Below are 13093 nucleotides of genomic sequence, written 5' to 3'. Positions count from 1 at the left end.
GGCCCATGGCGCATCTCCAGACCGGTCGGCACAACCCCACAGAGGAGAGCAGCTTCTCCCGGTCTCCGCTGAGCCGCCAGCACGGAACCCTCGGGGCACGCACGGCACCCCTCCGGGGACACGGCAGCGGGATGTTCGCCGAGCTCTGCACAAGGGTTTGATTTACTGCTGACGGCTCAGACCGGACTGCGACAAGCTGACACCTGAAATGATTCAGAAGCCTGGAAGTTGTTCTGCTGAGTTTTTTTCCCTGGGTATAATCTCCTTCAATAAATTCCAGCTCAAGTTACACAGGACAGTTGACATCCGAGTTTAACCTCTTGTGCGATGCTCATTAAAAGTACTTTGCCTTTTACAGAATTTGGATAGAAACTATGTGGGCAGTTACCGCAGCAGAGTTCAGACACCACGGGCATGTCAGTGACAGCTGTGAGGGGAAAATCCATCCCGACAGAGCAAGTGACATGGTGCTACAGAATGTCATCTATTATTTTTTTCAAAGATATTTCATGTCACTGCTGCTCTCATTTAATTATGAAGAGCCATTAACATCACAACATTAACGTCACACAAGTATGTTTCAGTTTATAATTTTTCTAAAAAAATGAGTAATTGACCAATTAAGTTGGAAGTGTTTTATTACTTCTTTGAATTCATTAGCCATGATAAAATGTCAAAAGCACCAGTCAAGACAGAAATAAATAACACGATCTCATGTTAGAGAGAAAGTTGCAAATACAGTATTTTAAATTATAGCAATAGGCTGCTTCACACCCACCGCTGCGGAGAGCACACGAGGGAGACAGTAGTTCTACTCACAACCATTGAAAAGATCCATTACCAGACCAGGGAGCTGCACACCCAGCTACAAGCATCACTCATTCTGCTACCAATTTACTTCATGAATTTAATCAAGGGTTCGAAGAGGCAGTTTTGGAAGTCACAGATCCCCTCTGTCTCGAGGTGACACAGGAGCGGTACGAAGCTTTTCACAAGAAGCCACACAAAAAGCCAAGGCTTTCGCACCTTCGCAGTCCCTGCTCTCAGTCCGTCCCTGCACCGGGTCAGTTAAAGCCACCTCTCACCTCCTCCTCCTCCTCCTCCGGGCACAGAGCAGGTAAACTCAGGGCAGGCGACACACGGGAATAGCACTGCGTTACAAACAGGGGCCTCGAGCAGAGCATCTCTGCAGGTTCATGGGGAGCACTGCATCCGTCAGAAAATGAAGGAAATAAATTACAATCCCTTTGGGGAAAAAACTCCATACAGAAAAGCCATATCAAAAATACTAAGGCAAGGCCTCTACAATTGCACACTGCTCCAGGCCTGAATTAAGTCATGAGGATTCTATTACTTAGGTGTTCCCCTAATTTCTCTTTTATGGCCTACAGCAAAGTTTTCCACTGAAAAAATAGTGAAAATAACCCAAATTCTCTACTGAAGGCCTCGTAACATGTCACTTGCATGACATCTCTCATGGCCAGTAAGAGACCATAAACACGTCCTCTTCCAGGCAGGCATTTTAAATAAATAATCTTCTGTCAGGGACAGTGGATGTAACAAGTACTGTAGTGGAGTCAGTTCTTATTCAAAAACCGTAACACACACGGACAGATGGCTGTAAAATAAACACCTTACACAACAACTAAAGTCTGAAACATCTGAGACCCACCAGAGCAGGTTCAGGGGGAGCAGAAAGCCAGAAGGAGAACCTCCATTCTTTAGGTTTAACTTCACCACTGCTTTAATGTAATGTTTGTACTTTAAACAAACAAACAAAAAAGTACATGAAAAAATATATATCATCATTCTGGTGAGGAAAAACATTCCCGTGATTACTCAATCGCAGAAAATTTTTTTAATTAACTAAATGTGTTAAATTATGCCGGTGATTAAATCTTGCTATTTACAAGATCAAGTACTACTCTGATTCTTAGTAATGGTGCAGTATCTAAATTAAGATCACGGGGGTTGGACTACGTTCTGGTTGCTAAAAGCTTTTTTAGCTGTCTAGCCAGTTCTTTGGAGTTTTTGAGTCCGGAAGAAAGGAGATGAAGTCAAACATTTTTGTGTCTCAACATATTTTACACCTAGATCAATTTTGTTATCTAGTCCCATGGTTTAAATTTGAAGCCTGTCACACTGTGACACGAGAACACAGAAGACAACGCATTTTTGTTCACAGTAACACACTAATTACTGTACTCACCAGTAAACTTCAATTTTGTAATAATTTTTAAGTACTGTGTTTCCAAATACCTCTGCATAGAAAGCCAAATTATTCATGTGAGAGCATCAAGTTTCCTGACATTTTCCATATATTCCTTACAAACACCTCACAGTTCACCAAACTTGTACTTTGAAGAACTCCACAGAAACATTGCACCACAAGGGCTGATACATTCAAGGGCAGCTTTCTGGAGTGCAGGTCCACCCACTCGCACTGGGGAAAAAGTTCACATAAACCCCAAAAATGAGAAAATGAAGTGAAACCTAGTGTGACTTTACACCAATAAGAACAACAATAAGGACAATTACTATAACAAACAAAATTAAAATTACAAGCATCTTCCGATTCTTCTTTTGATATTGCTCTGCCTGTAGAAACAGAAAAGAAAGAGTTAATACTGAGATTTGCGGTGTTTGGTACAAGGGAAGTACAGGTTACCAGAGAACAATTCTCAATGGAAACAAGATCAGGCAACGGGGTATGAGAAAGTCTGAAAAGCTGGTGAGATATTTCACCTCATTTTGCTGATACAAGATTCCTGTATTATATTTGAATGACATTAAAATTCACAACAAAACTTCACATTTTTAACAGGCATTTTTGTTGTACCCCATTCAGCTATGCATTTTCATTTAATTTCAATTAGGACTGAAAGCTTTTTTTTTGATTTGGTTCTTAGTTTTCTGCTTCATTCCTTCTTTCTTCTAAAACACATTTTCTCATCCCTTTCCTCTTTTTCCCAGGGGAATTAAAAGGAGGCAACGTGGAAAAAACTCTCCAAAAGCCAAATAAAAGTCCGCTAATAGAAGCTAAACAAAACAAAACTTGCATTTCATTCTTTTTAAACTAAGAAACCTTCAAAATTTAAAGGGAAAAAGATATTAATTCTTCTCCTTTATAATCCCTGGAAAGTAATTATTTATTATCAGATCTGCTGAAGAGGAGTTTTTGACCTGAAACTATGTAACGTACAACCACTGTGATTATTTTCTTAATTAGGCTTGAAGTATCAAAGCCTGATAAAGTATCACAACTGATTCTAATTTTCACCTGAAGCAGGAATTGGTAACTAGTCATTGGTATCACCAGACTTCTGCAGCAAATTAATGCAATTTCTGTGGAAGTGCTGTCTCAGTCGTTTGGTATGATTACGACAATTGAAACAGAAAAGGAGACTGACATTATAGGTATCAAATCAGAATAAAGCTACTGACGGTATTAGAAACAGCGGGGTATCTGACTTTGATATTACTATTCAGACCTGTGTATATGTCTTCCCTGATAGGTGAAAGAATTCCTATTCTGTACTGGAAACAGGTATATTTTGCATCAAACCCCCGTGCTCCAGCCAGCGATCCAAGCAGGGGGGTGTGGACAACTCAGTAACTGCCACGAGGACAGAAATCAAGGTGATTCGAACAGATTCATTTGTTTCTAGTTCAGTTTGTGCAAATTGCTTGCAATCACTTTAAGCCTTGTTCACAGAGGGTCGATGCCTTGTTTTAGTGATCCCCAATTCAGTTTTATGTATAACAATAAACCTATAACCATTTTATTTTGCTTTTCCTCAAATGGCACTTTTTTGCTGTCCATACTAGAAGTCTACTGTGATACGAAGTTGAGCGTGTAGCAGTAAGATGCCCATGCTCCCAAAACAGAATGTTTTGCTTAAATAGAGGCTTTTGCATAAATCTGTCATTCTACTTTATTTCCAGCAATGGAAGGACTGAACTGAGCTGACAAGTCAGAACTTAGCTTAAAATCAAAATAAAACAAAAAGCCAAAAGAACAACCACAAAACTCTCTGTTCTGCTGCCAATTCAGACTTTTCAGACGTTCATAGTAAAAGCTTCACACCAAAAGCATAAGGTTGGACCTAACTTCTAACGGGTGTCAGCTGGGAAGAGCAAACATGAGAAGTTATTCTTGCCTCTCGCGCTATTGGGATGATGTTTTCAAACTAGGATATATCAACTGAGCGATATCTCTAGTGAGGTACCCAACAACCAGTCCTGTTTCACAGGTGCTGGGCTCTCGAAACAGGGAAGGAATTGCAGACAGGTCCCACGAGGTCAGCACAACAGAGATCAAAGCATGTTACTTGGGTGCCCAGAAAGTGATTTAAGAAACGAACACCAGGCATCAAGCATGACGTTAACAGAAGCTGTATGGGCAGTTCCTACTGCAGTTGGACGTTGTACACTGCACAGCAATCGTTTCTGAAAGGGACAATGTCCAACTGAAAAATCACTGAACAACTTAATGGCTATTAAATTATAAAAGATTATTAGATACGCAAAGCAGCTTAAGTATTCCATTAAGCTCACCTTATGTAGTTGTTTTAGACCCTCTTCAGTTTTCATACACGACTGCTCAACATTGTAGTCAATTCTATCTAGAACTGTTCCCTAAATAAAACGGAGAGAATGAGCACCAAATTGAACCTACATGAACTTCATAAAGCTATTATTATTATGAGCACCAGAGTAACTAACAACGCTCACAGCAAACGGCTAATGAACAATGTAAACTAAGAGCTTTTACAGCAGAACTAGTTGGGACTTCATTAAAGGACCCCCTTGCTCAACGCCTGACTGGCAGCTCTGTCCCACCTCACATCATGTCGCCCCATCATCACCCTTCTTCCAGCTCAGGTGCTTTTGGCTGACACGTTTACCCTGAACTGAGTCTCTGGGAGAAATAACTGTCAGAACTCTGGGATTCTATGTTTTTTTTAGTCTAACACCCATAACCAGTTGATTTTTTTTATCTCCATTAACTCATCTCCTGGCAGATTTCAAGCAGAGGAAACCTTATCCTGAAGAGGTAAGTTTGGAAATGTGAGAAGCACATGAAAACAGGATGTTACAACAGGAAGAGTCTTCTGGAAGCCTTAACGCTACTTGGAATCTCCTATTTCTTACTAACAGATGATATCAATGTACCTGTTCTACTATCATTGCTCCCAGGTCCCTAAATATTTCATTGAGATCGGAGATTGACTGTACAATCTGACGGATTTCTCGTTCCCGCTCTTCCACCATTAATGTGTTTTGCTCCACCAACGCTAGCTGATCATCTGTAAAACCCTGTTGGAATAAAAGATTTAGATGTTGAACTAGCACTAACAGTGTGAAAACACTAGAACTAACTGTAAGTATTATAAGATGTCATAACACAACAGTCCTTTAGGAATTTCTATAGTAGACAACTATCTAAGAAAAAAAACCTTATCTATTTTAAAAACAGAGTTTCAGGGCCACTAAAATAACTTGGACAGCTATTTATAGTTTTAGCAGAAAAAATTTAAATCCTATATCCTGCCTGAACAAACAGCTTGTAAAAATAAGATCTGTCCTACAGAATGTTTTTATTGATGTACAAAACCAATACATGTGTCTTGTAGTTATGAAATATCTGTTTATTGATCAGCATTACAGAAAGTCCCATAATGTCAATGGCCACTAAAACACGTCAGACACAGCAGCGATTCTGATTTTGTTTTAAACTATGGAGACCTCACTGCTTTTGTCTCCCAAGGCCACTCACACCTGAACACTATCCCTCCTCCCACTGCTCATCTTAACATTGCAACAGCAATACTAATTAGGAAAATGTATCACAGAAATCTGCAGAAACAGAATTTCCATGTAGCTTAATGCTCAGGGCATACCATTTTCATATTTTCATACTAAAACTAAAAATACATTAAACGCTTTCTTCACATTGAATTTGTGTAATAATATCTTAACTTACCCTATCGTAAAGTGTATCATCCTCCCCATCATCCATCAGAGGGACTGAGGTGTCAAAGAAGTGTTTGGATCTTTCTTCTCTATTCTTCATGCCTGTAAGAGGCAAACTATGTTTGAGCCCAATATTTACACACATGAAAATCAGAGTAAGAGTAAACTCTGAAGCACCAGATAGAAAAGCACAAGAACGAAAATCTGGCTAATAAATGACATAAATAGCAGTATCTAAATTTCAACTGTCACAGAGGCTTACTATTTAACAAAGCATAACAAATTCAACCAGACCTGCAAGACACTGATTAAATCAGTGATTTTAAGTCGTTATGTTCCATGAAGTTAAAAAAATTAGGTAAGTTAAGAGCCTTAAAATGTGATCACTCTAGGCCGTTTTCTACCATTCTCTTAGGAACATCCCTTGTCTGAATTGTGGTCCTAAGTTCCACCTGTGCCATTTATACTATGGGAGGAAGAAATATTATATCAGTATTAAATTTGAAGATTAAATTTTTGTGGGTTTCTTCCAAGATTAAAATAATCTTACTTAGCTGAAGATAGAGTTGTACACAATGTTAGAGCTTTAAACAGAGGACATTCCACTTCGATCTGTTTATGGATGCAGAATTTTACTTTCTCACCGACTACCTTTTGAAGTTTAATCTATCACAGACTGCCAGTCCACAGCAGTACCACCTCTGAAGACCAACGGCGACCAGTGTAACAGAAGTAGCTTTGCTGACCATGATTTGAGAAGCGATGATGCATTAAAAATGTGGATGGTTTCATTGATATATTTAACCACGAAACCATAACCTTTCTGTGCTTCAGTTCTCCCAACCAAGAAAATAAGCACACCTTAATCAGTGGTTTCCACAGAAGGGGCCCCTGTATTACTGTATCTCTTATGCTTACGTTTGAGATAGTCAGACTGTGCATGCCTAAAGTTGGTGGATAGGTCCTGAAGGGACTGTGCTAAGGAAGACACTACATTCCTGAGAACACGTGCTTCTTGCTCTGTACAACTACGGGACCTGCTCTGCAAGACCTGGACTGCTCTCTGACATCTGTGAAACAACTGAGAAAACAATTCCATTAGTAAAAAACACACAGCAACACACACACTTTAAATATCACATTGCAAAAGTTCCACATGGAAGACTAATATTTTGATATCTAGATTTTTAAAATTCATTTTTTATTGCCCAGTGCAATGTTTAAAAAGGTATGGAAACATAGAACATAAATGAACAAAAACCTTAAATCTAACAAGGTGGCAGAGTAACACAACTACTTCCGACCAAAGACGTTTGCTTCATTGTAACTGCTTGGACGGGAAGCCTTAGAATATATATCTGTATTTCTCTGAGATATCTGTAGATGTGACTTGTTTAAGTCTCTCACTCCTATCCAAGCAGAAAAGCAAACAGGTAAGTAAAGGAAGAGAGAGGTTAAGTGACTCCTTGGGAAGATCACCAGGACAGTGAGTGCAGCACCAACCCCAGAGCTCAGGATTCTGGCTCACTCTAATACTAATTAGAGAAGAAATGCTTTACTCAACAAACCACTGCCTCCTCATGATGTGTTATAGATACATCAAACTGTAGGGTTTGAACCAAAAGCAGTCTGTACCTGTGTGATCTCTTGGGTGGTTATTTCTATGGCCCGTTCTTCCTCGCTGCTGTCGTCCAGTGTTGGTCTGTTTAGGTGTTTATCATGAAGACTGGCTAATTCTTTCATCTTCTGTTTAACCCGGGCGATATCATACTGGATCTAGAAGAGAAAACTCAACAATGAAGAAAGGGAAGTGACTAATGTTTCAGAGGAAAAGGTTCTGACAAATGCTAGACAAAAATCATTGCAAGAAATCTATGTAACATAAAAAGAAGACCAAAGATCATTAAAAAAAAAACAACACATAAAAAGCTGACTAAGCAGTAACTGAGTACTCTCATATGCTCTGAGGTTGCTACTTTTTAAACCTAGTCTTGTTAATCTTAGGCAAGACTGCTGTTTTCAAATATGCTTCAATACATTGGAATAATATTTTTATCATTATTATTGATATCATCATAAGAAGGTTTAGCCAACTTCCAAAAATATAAATGAAAATTCAGGTCACGCCTTGAACTCTGTGAAACATTGGAGAGCCTGAACTTAACAGTGAAAGTTAAATGACATGCTTTCAAACAAGCCATTAAAAATACTTCTATAGGGGCGATTATTATAATAGTAAAACACGTTCTGTTTTCACATAGTAAACTGCTAATGTCCAATAGTTTGGGGTCTCTTCCGTTGGACTCGGCAAAGGGTTCAAACAAAAAGCCTAGTGGATTTTTTTGTATCCTTCCTTCTAAGTTTCAAACTGAGAACAACTTTGCTTTGCTACGAGCTTTAGAACCCTCCTGCAGGCTCAAGTCTAAAGGCTCAGCCATAGCACATCTATCCCAATGGTCCCAGTGCACTGTTAATACTGGGCTCCCACTGACGATACAAACCCAGTCTTCTGGAATCTCTGGCCCTAGATAGTCTCCCTTTATTTCACTTGCAATATATCGTTCAAGATAATAAGTAACCACGTGCCTGATATTTTCCTCTAAACAAGGGTGGCAGCTTAGAAAACACACTTATTTTAGTTTTTCTTCTAATACTACTTCTATCATAAAACTTAGAGCACTGAGAGCATAACTGATAACACTAATAAATCCCTACATGAGAAGTCAAACTCCATGTTGGATTTGCCACACAACTTACTTCGTCTGCGCCATCCACCCATTTGGGGGGTAAGCGTTTTGTTACTCCAATTGCTGCTTCGGGATCTAAGCTTATCCCCGAGACCAGTGCCATACGATCATCAGCAAGCTACAGAAGACAAGAAAAGACAGCAAATTAATTTTATTCAAATTAGATCCAAATCCTCGAGCATTAGGAAAAAGTGCATGTATGCCTTCCCATTTAGCACTGGGGCCATAGATGCGTCCAGTCCTCCTCCTCCTCCAAGAGGAAGGCTGGGGAATGGAAGGAACTGGAAGACAAATACAGATGATGTTGCCAGTCGAACCAGGCTTTGTCATTTCAGAGAAAAAATGATCTTCCTTTACTGGAGACAGAAAGAGGTGGTATCATCAGTGATACCACTTGAAACATACCCAATTAGTTCATTGTTCTCAGGGAAATATTTCATACAAAACCCTCACTTCTTAGTTTCTCCCAGATTTCTAATTTTCCTTTATCAGGCCTGGAAAGCTTTGTGGTTCCCCACTCCCTCCCCTTTTAAGAAACAATCCCTCTTCCTTCCTGGGCAATTCTTTCCTGAAAGCCTGTTTTTCCTCTCTGACTTATTTCCCAACCAATAAAGTCTGTGTAATCTATGCATAGCATAAAAAATAGTTAATAGCTTCACTGTACAAAATCACTATATCCTATATGTATACAATAAGTGAGACTAGTTTATAGATGTATCTATTAACAATGTAATATTATATCACAAAATACTCGTCCTCTGCATACAGCCTTGTCCTCCTACTGTCCAGAGACACCTCACACTGTATCATGGAACTTAATAAATTAGCAGAATAAAGAAAGGAACATTTTAGCTCAACGATGTTTGCTTGATGCACCACGGCAGAATAAAATGTGAAAAACAATACCTCATCCAGCTCCTGAAGTGATTTGTGGATCCCATCAGCCCCATCCAGTTAGAGACAGCAAAAGATAAAAGGGAAAAAAGAGACATAGGGCAGATATAGGGTACAGTCAGTTGAAAAAATACTAATTTGTTTTTTAAGCACGATGGTTTACCAAGAACAAAACAAACTGGCTTTTAAAACATGGCTATTCAATAAATACATCAATATATTGTACTTTTTAAGTTATCATTTTGCTTGATGCACAATCTTTAAAAAAATATTTCAGTTTCTTGGTAAACAGAAAGAACGTCAGAGATCCAGGTAAGAGCTTGGTTTGTTTTCCAAAGTAACTGCACAGTGAAGTTTCTAATTACTAAAATTTCAGGTAGAAAAACTGCAGTAGAATATACTGAAGTGTGACAGCAAGGGCAATTTGACTGCACTATTGACAGCACATTTGACAGCAAAGGGTAGATTTAGATTAAATATCAGGAAGAACTTCTTTGCTGTGAGGGTGGTGAGCCCCTGGCCCAGGTTGCCCAGAGAAGCTGTGGCTGCCCCATCCCTGGAGGGGTTCAAGGCCAGGTTGGAGGGGGCTTGGAGCAACCTGGTCTGGTGGGAGGTGTCCCTGCCCAGGGCAGGGGGGGGAACTGGATGGGCTTTAAGGTCCCTTCGACCCAAACCAGTCTGTGATTCTACAACTCAACATTCACCGGTGAGTTAAAAAGTTTGATTATGACTGGAGGATCCACACACAAGCTTTTGTAAGACAGTTACTGCCAAGCACCCCAGTTATCACAGGATAAAACAGACAGCAAAAGACAAAAAGCAAAAGCAAATGTAGTATATGCTCATTAATATACACAATTATGCTCTAGTTTCAGGTAACATTAATTCTACATGCATCTGAAAAAATACAAAAGGCAATGTATCTTCTCTATTCATCAGTTTTTGTACTGTAGAGGGTATGTGTGAGCAACAGGATATTTCACTAAAAGATGAATAAAGCAAGCATGTCAGATCTAAACCAAGGACAAAACACCTGTGGTTTAACAAAGCAGCTGGCTTCAAGTAATGATCTCTTTTATCCCACACCAAGCTTTTGAAACAGGACTATACTGTTAGGAACACTGCTGTGAGTATCTGTCTTTAAGGAGAGGTTGACTGTCCACACGAGAATGCACCTTCCAGGGCAGAATGCAATTTTGACAGCGAGCTCTCATGGCTCTTCTTGGGGAGAAGCCCGGAGAGTGAACTGGGGTGAGACAAAGCACCAGGAGCGAGAGCTTGCAACGCTGCCCTGCTGGCACTCAGAGCTCTGCTCCAGGGACACCACCCGAAAGAAAAGGTAATTAGCTGCAACTCTGACAGGGATGGGCACCTTAGAAACACGAAACGCAAACAGCTCCCACTACCATTTTTACATTTCTCGCTAAAATAGTACGCTTGTGATAAGTATCTAGGGAACTTTGAACTGTTCTCCAGAACCAGGACGGAGCCTTTGACTAACTTCATCCACTGCACAAGGGTGACAATCTCCCATCAGCGTCAGCTTTGATTGCATTGGAACGAGCATCCTAAAAAGCAGCTTCAATTAGCGTTAACAAACACTGTAAACAAACGTTTTATGCAAGTGCTAAGTGTTACTGCACTCGCTGCTCAGTAGAAGAGTACTTTCACTGCTCAGCAGCCTGTATGCCAGTTTAAACTAACTATTCTAGGTGATATTTTTAAAAATCCAAGGATCTAAAGAAGTGATATTGATATTGGCAAAACACCTTGTTAACAAAAACTAAATGCGGTGCTACATTAAATATGTATAATACATGTTACTATTGACATTTCCTGATCTGCAAATGCAATTTAATATGTAGCTTGTTAGACACAGGTGTAATAAAGTTAACAACAAAGACCATTCAACAGCAACTCATGAGTTGGAATAAAATTTGCAGCACAAAACACTGCTTTTCAAGAAAAGTGCATCAACGTAAAGCAATTTAGAATGACGAGACTGCCAGCAGATATTTACTGCTGCCTCTTACAAATAAATGGTGAGTGTAAAAGCCTCAGTAGAGCTGAGCTGCCAAACGGTCCATCACAGCCCGACCAAATCAAAGCTTAGAAAAAGCTGCACAGACTGCCTCTGAACAAACAGCTTTCTGAAGCTTCTGTAGTGGGGACTTACACTAGAATCCACCAACGCTCCTGTCTCACAGATTACTGTCAGTATTAGTTGTATTTGGCAGGGGACTAAAAAGGGCAATGGACATCAGAGCAAATTATGGACAAATTCAAGCAATGGGAATAATCGTCACTAGTGTATTTAACTGTGCCCACACTTACATGAATAGAAGAGTTCTGCTCTACGAAATAACTTGGATATTTTCCTTTGGGGAAAGGAGGCTTCGAAAAGCGCAATAGGCCAAAAACCTCATGTCAGTGCTAACATGAAGTTATGAGAACAACAACTGCATTTATTATTCACGGGGCGAATGGAGGGGTGATCAGCACCGAGACAGAGCTCTTCTGTTCATTTTGGGTGAAGTAGGAGGAAAGAGGGATGGGGCGAGGGGGGAGAGTACAGGGGGCGGCGGGGTCTGGGGAGAGGCATCGGGGAGAGGGGCTGGGGGGAGAGGGGACTTCGGCAACAGAGAGGGGGACTGGGGAGGAGAGACAGGGGGCTTTGGTGGGGAGAGAGGGAAAGCTTCTGGGGGGGTAGAGAGGGAGACTGGGGGGGTGGAAAGGGGGCTTGGGCAGGGGGAGAAGGGGACTGGAGGGAGAGAGGGGGCTTGGTGGGGGAAAGAAGGGGAACTGGGGAGGAAGAGAGGGGGAGCTGGGGAGAGAGAGGGGTCTCGGGGGTAGATGGAGGGCGGGGGGTAGGCCGGGGATGGGGCCGGGGTCGAGGCCGGGGTCGGGGCAGACAGCACGGCTGCCGGGCAGCCCGCGGCGCAGCGAGGTACGGAAGGACGAAGGGAAGAGACTCACCGCAGCAGCCATGCTACGTGAACTCAGAGGGCTGGAGGAGCCGAAACTACTCACTTGCTCGGCCAGCAGCTGCCGGCTCTGCACCGCGTTGTTCCGCAACAACAAGAACGCGTCCGTGAGACGCCGGGTGGCCATGGCCGCCTCCCCGCCGGGCGCTCGGCCCTAGCTCAGCCCGGGGCCCGCGGGCACCCACGGCGGCCGCCCCCGGCCGCTCAGAGAGCCCGGGCGGAGGCTGCCCGCGCCGGGCCCCGCCGGCCGCCGGCCCCATCCATCCCCCCGGATCCGGCCGCGGCCCCGCCGCACTTCCGCGTTGTGCATCGCCCGCCGCCTTCCGCCCCGCCCGGCCGGGCCCCGCGGCCCCGCACCAGCGTTCCGGCCCTGCCGGGAGCCCCGCGGGTCCCCGGCCCTCCGCCGGCACCGGCCAGGCTGGGGGCGTCCGTGCCGGCTTCTGTGGGGAGAGGGGGGGCCCTAGGGGAACTGGCGGCCGCTCCGCCGCCACA

The 13093-nt window shown here is 42.3% G+C and overlaps 1 protein-coding gene across 6 annotated transcripts; it reads right to left on the bottom strand.

Moving 5' to 3' along the window:
- Positions 1-622: 622 nt before the first annotated feature.
- STX16 (syntaxin 16) lies at positions 623-12728 on the bottom strand. 6 transcript variants are annotated; one of them, XM_074157336.1, is made up of 9 exons: positions 12594-12728; positions 9630-9641; positions 8734-8841; positions 7612-7752; positions 6895-7057; positions 5987-6078; positions 5176-5319; positions 4558-4638; positions 623-2598 (listed from the first exon to the last, which is right to left on the bottom strand). In XM_074157336.1, the coding sequence occupies exons 1-9, from the start codon at positions 12726-12728 to the stop codon at positions 2494-2496; spliced, it is 981 nt and encodes a 326-aa protein (XP_074013437.1). In that variant the 3' UTR covers positions 623-2493. The 6 variants fall into 6 exon arrangements, with proteins under 6 accessions (XP_074013437.1, XP_074013438.1, XP_074013441.1 ...); XM_074157337.1 differs by having other exon boundaries at positions 12597-12728; XM_074157340.1 differs by having other exon boundaries at positions 12648-12728.
- Positions 12729-13093: the final 365 nt, after the last annotated feature.

Source organism: Numenius arquata, chromosome 12, assembly GCF_964106895.1.
Source record: "Numenius arquata chromosome 12, bNumArq3.hap1.1, whole genome shotgun sequence".
Classification (NCBI taxonomy): Eukaryota; Metazoa; Chordata; class Aves; order Charadriiformes; family Scolopacidae; genus Numenius; species Numenius arquata.
Note: the sequence above shows the minus strand (reverse complement) of the source record. Positions and strands in the feature narration are given on the sequence as shown.